The 18,378-nt window shown below is 46.8% G+C and overlaps 1 protein-coding gene across 1 annotated transcript in view; it reads left to right on the forward strand.

Annotated features, from left to right (window-relative positions):
• LOC138671448 (transient receptor potential cation channel subfamily M member 2-like) overlaps window positions 1-18,378 on the forward strand; it is a 348,271-nt gene that overhangs the window by 296,090 nt on the left and 33,803 nt on the right. The window contains exons 28-29 of the mRNA XM_069759624.1: window positions 2,381-2,457; window positions 13,287-13,382. Coding sequence (XP_069615725.1) covers window positions 2,381-2,457; window positions 13,287-13,382 — 173 coding nt within the window. The remainder of the gene's footprint in view (window positions 1-2,380; window positions 2,458-13,286; window positions 13,383-18,378) is intronic.

Below are 18,378 nucleotides of genomic sequence, written 5' to 3' on the forward strand. Positions count from 1 at the left end.
CAAGCAGCCTGCACTACCTCCATAGCAGTACCCTTCAAGCTCTCTACTATTCTCTGCCTCTTTACAGCATCAGTGCACTGCCACTCTTCTAGGCACTGTAAAGTGACATCCCTCCAAGTATCATATCCTTCTTCTCCAGTAGGGGTGGGGAGGGCACCCGAGAAAATTCTTAGACGACGGTAGTTCCCTTCTGGCTGCATCTTGGCAAACTGACTGACTAACTTTTCCAAAGCTGTCATAAGCACATCAGCAGGGGCCGCTGTCTCTTCAGGACGGAATCTAGGTGGAGTAGAAGGTGGAGATATACTAGTCTTTCTAGGCTGAGTGGTTGATTCCTGTTGCCGGGTCTCAACTTCGGACTCAGTAGGCCAAGTGATCTGCCATTGTCGACCATACTCTGAAGACACAACTACCATAGAGGGGAAGTATTCTTTCCTCAAGATCTGCCCGGATGAAATCAGGGCTGTGGGTAACTGTCCCCCCTTTTCCTTCCTGCGATCAACCACTTTAGGGTGGGCAAGTTCAGTGAGTCGGTTAACTATTTCCAGTATCTCTTCATCAGACGCATCACAGAGCTCACCACTCACTGCAAAGCTTTGTTTGGCGGGAACATCCATCTCTTCACACCATAAATACACTTCTTGTTCTGTTAAAGTCTCCATAGTAAATACTCCTGTGTTACTTCTAGATCTCAGCAGTGCCTCCACTGTAACACCCCTTTAGGGCTACCACGGTACACTGGGTGTTATGGGGGGTCTCACCTCTCCAGGGCGCAGTGCCTCCACCCGAATCTTGATTGGAGTTCTCTCTCTGGGACTGCAGAAGGGCTATTATCTTCTGCCAGGGGCTGATTCGGGAAACCCCTGCCACTCTCAGTACACACTCACAGGGATCAGGAGTAAAACAGTTTAACAGGTTTATTGCTATGCAGCATAAATTAGATGGATTTAAAAGAATAACATGAAATACAAATAACTGTGCTCTGTCAAGGTCATATACACATCTCACTCTAATTCTACTTCAACCCTGCAAGTATAACGTAGTAGGGTTTTTTGTTTGTTTCTTCTAGTTTAACTCAGTCCAAACGTTGGGGCCCAGTTGCCGCGGATGCAGGCGCGCAAATTAAAACAGTTGGTGCACTTAGACGAATATAACTGGCAATAGTCTGAGCTGTAATGTACTCACTATAAATAACGCTGGTAGGACCACAAGTCTCAGAAAGTCACTCACGGCACGTCTCTAACGGTCGGATGGTTCTCTGGACACCAGCTGGGGGCGGCCGGATTCAGTCCTTTATACGGTGGGAGTGCAGGCAGAAATCTCCAAGTTTTTGATGCAACTTGCTCCAGAGGGTAACACAAAGTCACACTCTCTCCAGCAACACGAGTATATCCGGGAGGACAGCAACCCTGCAGCATGGGGCCAGGCAAGCCCCCCGTGCTCCGTCTCTCCCAACAAGATACCACGCTCTTTTCTTCCTGTGTATTCTTAGTTTCACTTTCTCCCCAGCTCCTGCCTCCAAGTCCCTCCTCCTCCAATCCAAGCTGTGTCATCTGACTCAAACAAGGATCCCTGGGAATTGTAGTCCAGGGGTCCTTGGGAATTGTAGTCCACTGCAGCTCAGAGGAAAATCTGCTAATGTCTGTAGGTCCTGGTATAACAGCAGCTGCAAAGCTCTTCTTAGTGTCTGTAAATCCCAGTATACCAGTAGCTGCCCTAACAGTTCCCAGTGCAGGTGTTACAGTAATTAAAAATCTGTAATTTAAAAGATGGAATTTGAAAGATGGTCAGACACGTCTGGTCAGATTCATGGCTTTGAATTTATGTGCACCTAAGGGCTCGCAGCTGAGAGGAGATGTGGGCGCTATGGGTCACTTATAAGATCTGGGCTGGAGGAAATGGACCAGACCCCACTACCTTCATGCAGTCCGTTTCAAAAATAAAAGCCCATGGCCTGGTTTTCCTGAACAAGCTCCTTGGTCAAAAATAACTTGACCAGGTTCAAACTTACTTTTATTCTGCCTTGTAACCACAAGGCACTCCAGTGGATCTAATACGCTTCTGAGCGCATCCTGGCGGACACATAGTGACCCTGACATATGACACCGGTCAATGCCTCACAGTCTGTAGATATATCTGCATGTCTGGGTGTCTGGAGATACGTCTGCATGTCTGGGTGTCTGGATATATGTCGGCATCTCTTGGTGTATGGAGATACGTCTGTTGTGTCTGGGTGTCTGTAGATATATCTGCATGTCCGGGTAATTTGGGGGGCGTATAAGTCGTCCTGTGGACTCTGACCCCCCAGTATTCGTCGCTCTCCGTTTACTCCTCATGTAAGGACACTGGTGGCTTTTCTCACACTGTCGTCTTTCTACAGGTGGACTTCCCGGACTACAACCCTCCACTTTACAATGCTGAGAGACACGACCGGGGAACGTACGACCCGGCACAAGAGTGAGACATTTTCTTTCTTCATCCAATATGGCGAAATCTCAGAAGATAAGTGAGGAGAGATTGTAGATGGAGCAGACGGTGACCGTGAGGAAATGGAGAGGAACCCCGGCCTCTGCTGAGAAGAATCGCTTATCTGCTCAATGACATCCAGACAACAGATGTTTCCGCCGTCCCAGGCTGATCAGTAATGGGACCGCCAAAGAGCGGGATTAGTGATGCTGTAACACCAAGGAAACGACGTCACCACAATTAAAACCGTAAAATAATTCTACACACGTAAAAGTTCTACAAAAATCTGCAACAAAGTTGTGATCCAATAACAGAATAATCATCCAGACTCATGGATACATCAATTATTCCTCACACGTCAGACGTAGTGTAATTCATTTTCATGAGGATGTCAGAATTATCTCCGAGGATGGAAAACAATCCTTTATGTGCATCACTGGAGTAAGACTGAATGGAAAAATATTTTTGGAAAAAACAAACCTTTTGACATCCTCGTGAAAATGACATGTCTGAGAAATAACTGATGTATCGATCAGTCTGGATGATTATTCTGTTATTAAAGAAAAATATTTAGAATTGAGAGTCCTCAGTGGTTGATACCTTTTAATGGCTAACTGAAAAGATGGTAACAAATTGCAAGGTTTCGAGAAGAGACTTTTGGTGAAGAGATGTATGTAGTCTCGAAAGCTTGCAATTTGTTACCATCTTTTCAGTTCTGTATTCTGTTATTGGATCACAAATTTGCTGCAGACTTTTGTAGAACTTATAGATGTGTAGAATTAGTTTGCGGTTTTAATTGTGGTGACGTCGATTCTTTGGTGTTACGACATCACTAATCCCACTCTATGGCGGCCCCATTACCGATCAGCCAGGGACGGCGGAAACGTCTGTTGTCTGGATGTCACTGGAGCAGATAAGCGATTCTTCTCACCAGAGGCCGGGGTTCCTCTCCACATCCACGACGATCACACGGAGCGCCGACCAGCTTCCTGACTCTTTAATTATAGAGATTATTATAAAATGGCTCCTGGAACAAGATATTAATCCAGTGTTGTGATGTGAGGAGCTGCGACATTGGTTGTCAGTCTCAGTATATAGAGGGTTGTCACATACAAAAGAGACAAATTCTGCACCACAACAACTTCTATTTCAGTACATTCCCCCCACACAGTATGATGCCCCCACAGTACATTCCCCCACACAGTATGATGCCCCCACAGTACATTCCCCCACACAGTATGATGTCCCCACAGTACATTCCCCCACACAGTATGATGCCCCCACAGTACATTCCCCCACACAGTATGATGCCCCCACAGTACATTCCCCCACACAGTATGATGCCCCCACAGTACATTCCCCCCACATTGTATGATGCCCCCACAGTACATTACTCACACACAGTATGATGTCTCCACAGTACATTCCCCCCACACAGTATGGTGTCCCCACAGTACATTCCTCACACACAGTATGATGTCTCCACAGTACATTCCCCCCACACAGTATGATGCCCCCACAGTACATTCCCCCCACACAGTATGATGCCCCCACAGTACATTCCCCCACACAGTATGATATCCCCACAGTACATTCCCCCACACAGTATGATGTCCCCACAGTACATTCCCCCCACACTGTATGATGCCCCCACAGTACATTCCTCACACACAGTATGATGTCCCCACGGTACATTCCCCACACACAGTATGATGTCTCCACAGTACATTCCCCCCACACAGTATGGTGTCCCCACAGTACATTCCTCACACACAGTATGATGTCTCCACAGTACATTCCCCCCACACAGTATGATGCCCCCACAGTACATTCCCCCACACAGTATGATGTCCCCACAGTACATTCCTCACACACAGTATGAGGTCTCCACAGTACATTCCCCCCACACAGTATGGTGTCCCCACAGTACATTCCCCCACACACAGTATGATGTCTCCACAGTACATTCCCCCACACACAGTATGAAGTCCCCACATTACATTCCTCCACACACAGTATGATGTCCCCACAGTACATTCCTCCACACACACAGTATGAAGTCCCCACAGTACATTCCCCCACATACAGTCTGATCTCCCCACAGTACATTCCCCCACACAGTATGATGTCCCCACATTACATTCCCCCAGACACAGTATGATGTCCTCACAGTACATTCCTCCACACACACAGTATGATGTCTCCACAGTACATTCCCCCACACAGTATGATGTCCCCACAGTACATTCCCCACACAGTATGATGTCCCCACGGTACATTCCCCCACACAGTATGATGTCCCCACGGTACATTACCCCACACAGTATAATGTCCCACAGTACATTCCTCACACAGTATGATGTCCCCACATTACATTCCCCCACACAGTATGATGCCCCCACATTACATTCCCCCACACAGTATGAGGTCTCCACAGTACATTCCCCCACACACAGTATGATGTCCCCACAGTGCATTCCTCACACACAGTATGATGTCCCCACAGTGCATTCCTCACACACAGTATGATGTCCCCACAGTGCATTCCTCACACACAGTATGATGTCCCCACAGTACATTCCTCCACACTCAGTATGATGTCCCCACAGTACATTCCCCCCACACAGTATGATGTCCCCACAGTACATTCCTCCACACTCAGTATGATGTTCCCACAGTACATTCCTCCACACACAGTATGATGTCCCCACAGTACATTCCCCCACACACGGTATGATGTCCCCACAGTACATTCCCCACACACACAGTATGATGTCCCCACAGTACATTCCCCCACACAGTCTGATCTCCCCACAGTACATTCCCCCCACACACAGTATGAAGTCCCCACAGTACATTCCCCCACACAGTCTGATCTCCCCACAGTACATTCCCCCCACACACAGTATGAAGTCCCCACATTACATTCCTCCACACACACAGTATGAAGTCCCCACAGTACATTCCCCCACATACAGTCTGATCTCCCCACAGTACATTCCCCCCACACACAGTATGTTGTCCCCTCAGTACATTGCTCCCCACACAGTATGATCTCCCCACAGTACATTCCCCCCACACACAGTATGAAGTCCCCACATTACATTCCTCCACACACACAGTATGAAGTCCCCACAGTACATTCCCCCACACACAGTATGTTGTCCCCTCAGTACATTGCTCCCCACACACAGTATGATGTCTCCACAGTACATTCCTCCACACACAGTATGATGTCTCCACATTACATTCCCCCACACACAGTATGATGTCCCCACAGTACATTCCCCCACACACAGTATGATGTCCCCACAGTACATTCCCCCACACAGTATGATGTCCCCACAGTACATTCCCCCACACACAGTATGATGCCCCCACAGTACATTCCCCACACACAGTATGATGCCCCCATAGTACATTCCCCCACACACAGTATGATGTCCCTACAGTACATTCCCCACACACAGTATGATGTCCCCACAGTACATTCCCCCACACACACAGTATGATGTCCCTACAGTACATTCCCCCACACAGTATGATGTCCTCACAGTACATTCCCCCACACACACAGTATGATGTCCCCACAGTACATTCCCCACACACAGTATGATGTCCCCACCATAGATTCCCCCACACACACAGTATGATGTCCCCACAGTACATTCCCCACACACAGTATGATGTCCCCACCGTACATTCCCCCACACACACAGTATGATGTCCCCACAGTACATTCCCCACACACAGTATGATGTCCCCACCATACATTCCCCCACACACAGTATACTCTCCCCACAGTACATTCCCCCACACACACAGTATGATGTCCCCACAGTACATTCCCCACACACAGTATGATGTCCCCACCGTACATTCCCCCACACACACAGTATGATGTCCACACAGTACATTCCCCACACACAGTATGATGTCCCCACCATACATTCCCCCACACACAGTATACTCTCCCCACAGTACATTCCCCCACACACACAGTATGATGTCCCCACAGTACATTCCCCACACACAGTATGATGTCCCCACCGTACATTCCCCCACACACACAGTATGATGTCCACACAGTACATTCCCCACACACAGTATGATGTCCCCACCATACATTCCCCCACACACAGTATACTCTCCCCACAGTACATTCCCCCACACACACAGTATGCTCTGCTGCCCACAGTACATTCCCCCACACATAATATGAAGTTACTGCTGTACATGTGAGAAGGTTACATACCAAACAAATATATAATATAATGAACAAGCTAACAATGACAGACTGGTACAGAGCTGAGAAGGTTTTGATCTTGTGGATTACAGTCTACAGCAGTCGTGGGGAACCCCAAGCCTGCGGGATGTCTACATCCCACGAGGAACTTTTGTCCAGCCCCTGGGCAGATTCCTGAGCACTCCTGTATTGAATGCTGAGGTGCGTGTAATTAAAAATTATGACCTGAATCCCGTGCCAGCCTCAGGAAATACTTTGTGAGCTTAGTTAGCACGCAATTTGTACGCCCCCTAAGGATTATATAAATATCCAAATGATCCTTGACAGAAAATAAATCCCCACACCTGGTCCATAAGATAATGGAGAAGGAGATAGTAGGGTGGGAGGTTGCGGCAGCTCTGCTGGTGGTGCGGTGGCAGCAGGGTCATTTCAATCTGTAAGCTTTCTTGCAGACATGGGTTTTTGAGTCCCATCTGAAAACTCCGAATGTCGTGGATAATTGGACGTGTTGAGTCACATAATTCCAGAAGACAAGGGATTCTCAGGAGAAGTCTTGAAGGCGGTTGAGTGAGGAAGATACAAGTGTGGAGGAGAGAAGGAAGTTTTGGGAGGACTAGAGATTATGTGAGGGAAGATATCGGGACTTCGGAGATATACGAGTGAGACAGATCATTTATGGCCTTGTAGGTCAATGGTAGCAGTTTTAACTGGGTACGTAGGGGAACTCGAAGCACTGGGAGAGAATTGTAGAGGAGTAGCAAGGAGAGAGGTGGATTAGTCGTGCATAGTGTTAATATCAGGCTGGAGAGATGCGAGACTGTCAGCAGAGAGGCCACAGAGGAGGTTATTGCAGTAGTTGAGGTGGGAGATGATGAGGGCATGCACTAAAATGAATTCTGGAGATATTTTGAGTTGGAAGAAGCAGGAAGTGGCAAGAGCTCGGATAAAGGAATTGACGGACAGGGCAGAGTCGATGGTTACTCCTAGGCAGTGGACTTCCGGTATAGGGAAAAGCGTTAGGTCATTTATTGTGATATAAATCTGGTAGGGGAGTTAAGGTACCGTCACACTTAGCGACGCTGCAGCGATACCGACAACGATCCGGATCGCTGCAGCGTCGCTGTTTGGTCGCTGGAGAGCTGTCACACAGACAGCTCTCCAGCGACCAACGATCCCGAGGTCCCCGGTAACCAGGGTAAACATCGGGTAACTAAGCGCAGGGCCGCGCTTAGTAACCCGATGTTTACCCTGGTTACCATCCTAAAAAGTAAAAAAACAAACGCTACATACTTACCTACCGCTGTCTGTCCTCGGCGCTCTGCTTCTCTGGTCTGGCTGTGAGCGCCGGGCAGCCAGAAAGCAGAGCGGTGACGTCAGCGCTCTGCTTTCCGGCTGACCGAGGCTCACAGCCAGAGCAGGAGGAGAGCAGAGAAGCACAGCGCTGGAGGACAGACGGCTGTAGGTAAGTATGTACTGTTTGTTTTTTTACTTTTAGGATGGTAACCAGGGTAAACATCGGGTTACTAAGCGCGGCCCTGCGCTTAGTTACCCGATGTTTACCCTGGTTACCAGCAAAGACATCGCTGAATCGGTGTCACACACGCCGATTCAGCGATGTCTACGGGGAGTCCAGCGACCAAATAAAGTTCTGGACTTTCTTCCCCGACCAGCGATCTCCCAGCAGGGGCCTGATCGCTGCTGCCTGTCACACTGGACGATATCGCTAGCGAGGACGCTGCAACGTCACGGATCGCTAGCGATATCGTCTAGTGTGACAGTACCTTTAGGTAAGATGGAAGAAAGATGAGGAGTTCAGTTTTGGCCACATTGAGCTATAAGAAATGAAAGGAGAATAAAGAGGACGTGGCTGATAGACACTCTGGGATTCTGGATAGCAGAGAAGTGACATCTAGGCAAGAGAGGTAGATCTTATTGTTGTCAGGGTATAGGTGGTACTGGAAGCCATGGGACTTTATCCGCTGTCCCAGGCCAAAGAAATAGATAGACAGGAGAAGAGGTCCCAGGACAGAGCCTTGAGGGAAACCTACAGAGAAAGGGCAGGATGACAAGTAGGAGTGGTATACTCTCAATGTGCAGTTAGTGAGGGTGAAGATCTGAGTTTGTGGGTTGTAATAATCACCTAGGCAGGTTAACGATGCAACTATTTTTTATTACATACGTACATGGTTTTACAACACATCTAGAAAGATGCCCAAAATGCAATGTCCTCAGTCCACAAGATCCCTTCCCCAGGGCTGATATTCCCACTGCCCCCATACCAGGCGATAATAACTGTCTCCCAACTTTTGCCTGGCCCACAGCTTTTGGTATTTCCAGCCAGTATAGTCTGTAGTCACAGTCCAGGCTCCTCCAGATGACAAATATCACTATCGATGTCCATGTATTCAGGACCAACAGTCCTTAAGAAAATTTGTTAAATCCAAATGACAGATCTCTCAACCGTAACGGGCGAGCCAGCACAGCCGACAACCGATCTACAAAACTCCATAGGCCGTCCATCCATCCACTGCAGCCTGGATCCTCTCCTCTCAAAGTCACTCTCTCCACTCCATATCTAAACCTGTGGCTTCTTTCTTCCCTCCCTGGGATCAGCCCCCTGAATGGCAGAAATGTACACACCCTCCCTCTTAAACATTAGGTTTTAGCTCAAAGAATGAAGAATATTCCAGCAGCCCATCACCTGGGACTGTATGTGAGACCCCTTGTTGTGACCACTTCCCTTCGTCTACAATCCCCATCCACACAATGCGACTACCGACTATAATAACAATGGAATTATAGAGTTCCTTCTGTATTAAGTCTTGGGTTTGGCCTTTTGTATGCATAAGATCTAGCCTGCACTTCTTCCTCTGTTGTGAAGTGTCAGGAAGATGAACTGCGATGACCTCAATGAGATCATCGTGAGCACTCATTCAGGTCACTGAAGTTCATTGTCCCGTCTCACAGTGAAGTGTGTGAATTTAGCCTCAGTGACCTGCGGTAACCTCGATGACATCACCGCTAGTCACTGAGGCTGTGCTCGGAACACCTCATTCTCCCGAGGTTTTCAGCCTGGACGGTTGCATCTTGGCACGGTTCAGGTTGTAAACCACATATCCCAGACATGGATTATGGCAATCTTTAAAGACTCCATAATAACAGGGTCTGTACCACAGAACTGGCGTATAGCAAATGTGGTGCCAATATTCAAAAAGGGGACAAAAACTGAACTCGGAAACTATAGGCCAGTAAGCTTAACCTCTACTGTGGGTAAAATCCTGGAGGGCATTCTAAGGGACGCTATACTGGAGTATCTGAAGAGGAATAACCTCATGACCCAGTATCAGCACGGGTTTACTAGGGACCGTTCATGTCAGACTAATTTGATCAGTTTCTATGAAGAGGTAAGTTCTGGACTGGACCAAGGGAACCCAGTGGATGTAGTGTATATGGACTTTTCAAAAGCTTTTGATACGGTGCCACACAAAAGGTTGATACATAAAATGAGAATAATGGGGATAGGGGAAAATATGTGCAAGTGGGTTGAGAGCTGGCTCAGGGATAGGAAACAAAGGGTGGTTATTAATGGAGCACACTCGGACTGGGTAGCGGTTAGCAGTGGGGTACCACAGGGGTCAGTATTGGGCCCTCTACTTTTTAACATATTTATTAATGACCTTGTAGGGGGCATTCAGAGTAGAATGTCAATATTTGCAGATGACACTAAACTCTGCAGGGTAATCAATACAGAGGAGGACAATTTTATATTACAGGATGATTTATGTAAACTAGAAGCTTGGGCTGATAAATGGCAAATGAGCTTTAAAGGGGATAAATGTAAGGTCATGCACTTGGGTAGAAGTAATAAGATGTATAATTATGTGCTTAATTCTAAAACTCTGGGCAAAACCGTCAATGAAAAAGACCTGGGTGTATGGGTGGATGACAAACTCATATTCAGTGGCCAGTGTCAGGCAGCTGCTACAAAGGCAAATAAAATAATGGGATGCATTAAAAGAGGCATAGATGCTCATGAGGAGAACATAATTTTACCTCTATACAAGTCACTAGTGCGACCACACTTAGAATACTGTGCACAGTTCTGGTCTCCGGTGTTTAAGAAAGACATAGCTGAACTGGAGCGGGTGCAGAGAAGAGCGACCAAGGTTATTAGAGGACTGGGGGGTCTGCAATACCAAGATAGGTTATTACACTGGGGGCTATTTAGTTTGGAAAAACGAAGACTAAGGGGTGATCTTATTTTAATGTATAAATATATGAGGGGACAGTACAAAGACCTTTCTGATGATCTTTTTAATCATAGACCTGAGACAAGGACAAGGGGGCATCCTCTACGTCTGGAGGAAAAAAGGTTTAGGCATAATAACAGACGCGGATTCTTTACTGTAAGAGCAGTGAGACTATGGAACTCTCTGCCGTATGATGTTGTAATGAGTGATTCATTACTTACATTTAAGAGGGGACTGGATACATTTCTGGAAAAGTATAATGTTACAGGGTATATACACTAGATTCCTCGATAGGGCGTTGATCCAGGGAACTAGTCTGATTGCCGTATGTGGAGTCGGGAATTTTTTTCCCCAATGTGGAGCTTACTCTTTGCCACATGGTTTTTTTTTGCCTTCCTCTGGATCAACATGTTAGGGCATATTAGGTTAGGCTATGGGTTGGACTAGATGGACTTAAAGTCTTCCTTCAACCTTAATAACTATGTTACTATGTGACATTTTCACTTTGGACAGGTGAGGGATATGGTTTATTATTTGTCTTTTTTTACAGAAGACATGGGCATAGGTGGATTATGCGTAAAGATGATTGTTTATTATTTTCATTTTTTTTACAGGGGTCAAGGGCTTAAATGGATTAGGCGTGAGGTGAAATATATAAATTTGGTATAAAGGTATCAATTTGTTTCTTAATTGTAAAATAAAATTGTAAAACATAGTGTAGAATTTTTTTTTCAAATAATGTACCAAACTTTATTCTGGGTGTTTTTTATTTATAGTATGATTATGGGGTTCATAATGGGGGCTTCTTATAGACGATTCTCCATTACTAATCTGTGGGCTATAAAACAGCTGACATCAACTCCACAAATATTACCCCACTTGCCATCACTACAGGGCAAGTCGGAAGAGCGGGACAAAGAGCCAGAATTGCCGCATATAATAGAAGTGCCTCTTCTAGGGAGGCTGCTATTTTTAGCCTTGGGTGGGGCAATATACATGCCCCCTGAGAATACCAGACCCCAGGTGTCTGCAATAGCTTCGCTGATTGTCAAAAATGGGGGAGATCCCATGCCTATTTTTAAATTATTTATTTAAATGATTTTAAAATACTGCTTGGGGACACCTCTTTTTTTTATAACCAGCCACGATAAAGCTAACAGCTGAGGGTTGGCTGTCAGTTTTGCCACACTGGTTATATAACAGACCCTACGTCATTTTATTTATTTATAGCACAGGCGCCAGCTGATGAATACTCCCATCAGTGGCACCTGCTCTTGCTGTTATTATCAGTAGTACTCACATCAGCCAACGCCCTTGTGACCAGTAGTTAAAGTTTTACTGCCAATCACAGCTGCTGGCTGACGCTGTCTTCTGACAGCATTGGAACCGCAGCTATCTGACCAATGGTAATGATCTTACCTCCGATGAGAGCCCGTGTTTGACGTGCTGACATGCAGATGACAGCGTGACAAACAACGCAGGTTTGGGCTTCATCTAAATGGGATTCGGATAATATTTGTTTAAAATGTTCTGCGAACCCACCAGACCCGAACATCCAGGGATTTTCCCCCTCACTAGTGGTGAGATGTATTGGAGAGAAGATGAGTAAGCTCTCCTTCAGTGATGGTGATGAGGAAGGTTATGTAGGAAGGGCAATTGTCTGTTCTACTTAGGGTTTGTGATGGTTGACCTGTAAATGCTTTTCTTGTCTGGTCAATCTTATATTTGAAATGTGCAACTAAGTCTTCTGCAGAGATGAGAGAGGTCGGAGGGTCGGATTGGCAGTGGCGGTTGGAGGGGGGGGTTAAAGTGTAGAATAACTTTGTTGTTGTTGGATATCCTCAGAGTGCAATCTCCCACCCTCCGTATACTCTCCCCACAATGCATTCCCCCACATAGTATGTTGTCCCCACAGAACATTCTCGGCACACAGAGTATCCTCACCGGACATTCCTCCACACTCCGTATGAAGCTTCCACAGTGACCCTCACTTGCCTATGTTTCTAGTTACATCTTTGCTCCTATGTTACTGATCAGGACTCTACTGCCTTGGGATATGAATTGGTAATGACACGATATCTGAAGGATTTTCCAGGTCTTTTAGTCTCTAGACCTAAATTGTGGATCAGGGATCTAACTGTATCGATGTCCTCAGGACATAACATTAGTATCCTTGGACAGTGGGACAACTCCCACATTTGAAACCAACTGAGATGGTTTGGAGGCCTCTGATTTTATTAACTGTTTCATGCATATTGTCAGTAGCAGATGAGCGGAGAGTGATGGTTATCCATAGATCAGTAATGTTTCTCATGCTTCTCTAGAATGCAGCAGAAAAAGAGGAAATACAATGGAGTAGATGGATTACTGGACTTCCGCAGCCGCCTGGGAACATATCGGGTAGAGGATGGACTACCCATGTAAGTATCTTCTGATAACCAAAACAGATGGAAAAACCTTAGGAAGAGACTTGTGGAACTAGTGCCTGTATCACTGAACTCCTGTGTCTGAAGGGGTCGTAGGAACATGGAGGAGGACAGAGGGGTGTGGATGAGGGAACAGAGGAGTGTGGCATTTGCAGACTATTCTGGAGAGGAGAAATGTGTCCGTGAAAGGACAGAAGAGATGGCGGAAGGATAGAGAAGTTTGGAGCAGGAGTCTGGTGAAGGTAAAGGGGTCTGATGAAGACAAAATCCACGGACTAACAAAAGATGGGGTTTCTCTGGGCGCTGCTATAAGGGGTAATGAGCCAAAGGTAAATGAAGAAGGATATTTTATTTTTAATGTTTTATCCTTCTTCATTTACCTTTGGCTCATCCTCCCTTGTGCCAGTGCCTGGAGAAACCACATATTTTCTTATTATTTGGAAGTCTCTCTGGTTCTATGCCTTGGCATGGTCGATTGGTGCAGCAGTTGTTGGTTTTACTACTCCAGACCTCCTCCAGTGTTGTGCCTGTCTAGCTGTCACAAGTGGATCACGTCCTCCTGGGAGATCTGGGGTTAGAAGGTTACTACGCATTGTGAATAGCAGATCTTCCATTCAGTCTGTGTGTCTGTGTTTCCTATTAAATAGGTTTTATTTCCTTTGGTGCTGAAGAGGTTAACGACCCTTTCTATACTGATTAGAACCTTGCAGCAGCATCTCACAGCTGTTCCTGACCTGGTCATTTCCTTTTGCTATAAAATCTTGCCAGACCTTCTCTTCCTTGCCAGTGAAAGTTTTGCTTCCTAGCTCCTTGGAGTTGCAGTGCTGAGTTGGAGGTCATCATTGCTGTTGCTCCTGGAGATTGTTGCATGCTGTTTTTGGGTGTATGCAGGGGTGGATTAAGGGTAGCCAGGGCCCCGGGCTGTTCAGACTCTGTGGGCCCCCTGGTCATGTGATGGGGTCATGCAACGGGGTCATCATTATTATTATTATTATTATTATTATTATTTATATAGCACCATTAATTCCATGGTTCTGTACATGAAAAAGGGTTACATCAAAATACAAATATCATTTACAGTAAAGAAAACTAACAATGACAGGCTGGTACAGAGGGGCGAGGACCCTGCCCTTGCGGGCTTACATTCTACAGGATTATGGGGAAGGAGACAGTAGGTTGAGGGTTGCGGTAGCTCCAATGGTGTTGAGGTGGCCGTGTGGTCATTACAGGTTGTAAGCTTCCTTGAAGAGATGGGTTTTCAGGTTTCTTTTGAAGGATCCAAAAGTAGTGGATAACCGGTTGTGTTGGGGCACAGAATTCCAGAGGATGGGTGATATTCGGGAGAAGTCTTGGAGGCGATTGAGTGAGAAGCGAATAAGCGTGGAGGAAAGGAAGAGGTCTTGGGAGGATCAGAGATCACGTGAGGGAAGGTATTGAGAGATTAGTGTGGAAATATACGGAGGAGAAAGGTTATGGATGGCTTTGTAGGTCAGTGTTAGTAATTTAAACTGGATACGCTGGGAAATTGGGAGCCAGTGAAGGGATTTACAGAGGAGAAGCAGGAGTGTAGCGAGGAGAGAGATTAATTAGTCGGGCAGCAGAGTTAAGGATGGACTGGAGAGGTGCGAGAGTGTTAGAAGGTAGGCCACAGAGGAGTATGTTGCAGTAGTCGAGGCGGGAGATGATGAGGGCATGCATGAGCATTTTGGTAGAGTGTGGGTTGAGGAAAGGATGGATTCTGGAAATATTTTTTAGCTGGTGGCGACAGGAAGTGGCGAGAGCTTGGATGTGCGGTTTGAAGGACAGGGCAGAGTCGAGGGTTACTCCAAGGCAGCGGATTTTGGGGACAGGGGAAAGTGTGATTTCATTTATTGTGATAGATAGATCAGGCAGGGTAGATATGCGTGATGGAGGAAAGATGATGAGTTCAGGTTTGTCCACATTCAGCTTGAGGAAGCGAGAGGAGAAGGAGGATATGGCCGATAGACACTCTGGGATTCTGGACAGCAGAGAGGTGACATCTGGGCCAGAGAGGTAGATCTGAGTGTCATCGGCATATAGATGGTACTGGAAGCCATAGGACCTCATGAGTTGTCCCAGGCCGAGTGTATAGATTGAGAAGAGTAAGGGTCCTAGGACAGAGCCTTGGGGGACTCCAACAGAGAGGGGGCGAGATGAAGAGGTAGTATGGGAGTAGGAAACGCTAAATGTGTGGTTGGCAAGGTATGAGGAGATCCAAGATAGGGCAAGGTCTTTGACCCCAAAGGAAGAGAGGAAGATCTGTAGTAGCAGGCAGTGGTCAACTGTGTCGAAGGCAGAGGACAGGTCTAGGAGGAGGAGTATAGAGAATTGGCTGTAAGTAAGTCGTTAGTAATTTTGGTCAGGGCAGTCTCAGTGGAATGGTGGGGACGGAAGCCAGATTGTAGGTTGTCGAAGAGAGAGTTAGATACAAAGTGAGAGGAAAGTTCAGCATGGACGTGCTGCTCAAGGAGTTTGGAAGCAAATGGGAGCAAAGATATGGGGCGATAGCTGGACATAGCGCTTGGGTCAAGGGATGGCTTTTTGAGGATAGGTGTGATTATGGCATGTTTGAAAGCAGAGGGGAAGGTACCAGAAGTTAGTGAAAGGTTGAAGAGATGGGATAGGGATGGGATTAGTGTGGTGGTGAGGTTAGGGAGGAGGTGGGATGGGATGGGGTCAAGTGCACAAGTGGTGAGGTGTGATTTGGAGAGATGAGCAAGCTCCCCTTCAGTGATTTTGGAGAGGGAAGTTATGGGGTTTGGGCATTGGTCTCTACAAAGAGGTTGTGGTGGTTGGACAACAAAGACTTGCCTTGTTTGGTCTATCTTATTTTTGAAGTGCGTTGCAAAGTCCTCGGCAATGATTAGGGAACTCGGAGGGGGGAGTGGTGGGCAGATGAGGGAGTTAAAAGTGTTGAACAACTGTTTGGGGTTGTGGGATAAGGAAGATCCGAGGGTTGTGAAGTAGGCCTGTAGCAGAGGTGAGAGCTGATTTGAATGCCAGTGTTGCTTGTTTGAGTGCAGTGAAATCGTCTTGTGAATGAGTTTTCTTCCAATGCCGTTCTGCAATTCTGGATGCTTGCCGAAGCTTTTCAGTGATGTTATTGTGCCAGGGTTGTCTATTGATTCATCGCTCTCTGCTATGCATGATAGGGTCGACCGTGTCAATAGCTGATGCAAGAATGGCATTGTAGAAAGCAGTGTCTGTATCTGTGTCGTGGAGTGAGGATATAGAGGACAGTGGTAGGATAGAGTCAGAGAGTGTGTTGGTGTCTAGGTGTGCAAGGTTCCTGCGTGGGTGCGAATGGTGCTGGACATAGGTGACAGGTGAGGAGGACAGGGATGAGAAAGTGAGTAGATGGTGGTCAGATAGAGGGAGAGGGGAGGTTGTGAAGTTAGATAGGGAGCAGAGATGGGTGAAGACCAGCTCTAATGTATATCCGTCTGTGTGGGTGGCTGAGGATGACCACTGAGTAAGTCCAAAGGATGAAGTAAGGGACAGGAGTTTGGAGGCTGCTGACTGGTGGGTGTCAATGGGGATGTTGAAGTCACCCATGATGATGGTGGGAATGTCAGCAGAGAGAAAGTGAAGGAGCTAGGTGGAGAATTGGTCAATAAAGGCAGTGGCCGGGCCCTGAGGTCGGTATATGATGGCCATTTGGAGGTTGTAGGGGGAGTAGATGCGGACAGAGTGGACTTCAAAAGAGGGGAGGATAAGGGAGGATAGAGGTGGGATTGGGTTAAAGATACAGTTGGAAGAAAGGAGAAGGCCCACTCCTCCACAATGTTTGTTACCAGGGCGAGGAGTATGGGTGAAGTGGAGGCCACCATAACATAGCGCAGCAGGGGAGGCTGTGTCAGAGGGTGTCTGCCATGTTTCGGTGATGCCCAGAAAGAAAAGATTGCGAGAGGTAAAGAGGTCGTGAATCACGTGGAGTTTATTGCAGATGGAGCAGGCATTCCAGAGTGATCCAGAGAGAGGGAGCAGGGAGGTGGGCGTCATGGGCACGGATTTGAGGTGGGCAAGATTTCGGGTGTTTATATTGGGTTGAGAGGGATAGAAGGTGGTAGTAATAGGAGGTATGAGCTGTGGGGGTCCAGGATTGGGAGATATGTCTCCAGCAGTGAGGAGAAGCAGAGAGAGACAGAGCAGGTGGGAGAAGGAGAGTGGGCGGCTTGTTCTGTGTTTTATTAGGAGAGATCTGATGTTGAGGAGCAGGTCAGCAGAGGAGGTCAGGTGGGGAGGCAGGAGGGAAGGAGAGATTATTACTTGGTTAGAGGGTGCTGGGGTTTGAGGATAGCGAAGGAGAGTGAGGAGTAAGGGAGCCAAGACTGTTAGAGCGTATGTCTGCATGATGAGAATAAGTGTGGCGGAAAGGGAAAGAAATTTAGTACATTTATTAACAGTGGTTAGTCTTACCTTCTGTTCACTTCTGGCTCTTTTCTGGCATATTTCTGCTGTCTTATTTGTTATTATCCTTCTAGAGACAGACCGAGGTTCAGACAGACCTGTGTCTCTGGATCTATAACAGGCTAAGTGCTCATGAAATAGGCCAGGTGTGATCAGGATGGAGGGGCAGCAGGGAGACTGGTCACAGACATAGGAGGGGATGAATTAGAAGTCAGAAGGGGAAATAGATCCAAATGGAAAGATAAAGCCAAACTGTTTATCGGCATCAAGGAATTAAAATGAGAAAACATGCTGGGGAAGGGAAAAACAAACAGTCATATCAGCCAGCGGACATACCAGGAAGGAATAGCAGATACCTGAACCAGATTATTCCAGAAAAATAGTTGCTGAGTGAAACTCCGCTTCTCATCTATCACACATTCACACATAAACAGTTCCCACATATAGTCGGCAGCTTTTGTTTTGGGCGAAAGATTTTTCAAGCCGCCACCATAACACGGTAGACACATTTGGCCGGGCCCTACTCTATTATAACCTATTAAATATTTGTTAAAATCTG

The sequence above is a fragment of the Ranitomeya imitator genome, chromosome 3 (genome assembly GCF_032444005.1).
Source record: "Ranitomeya imitator isolate aRanImi1 chromosome 3, aRanImi1.pri, whole genome shotgun sequence".
In the NCBI taxonomy this organism is placed as follows: Eukaryota; Metazoa; Chordata; class Amphibia; order Anura; family Dendrobatidae; genus Ranitomeya; species Ranitomeya imitator.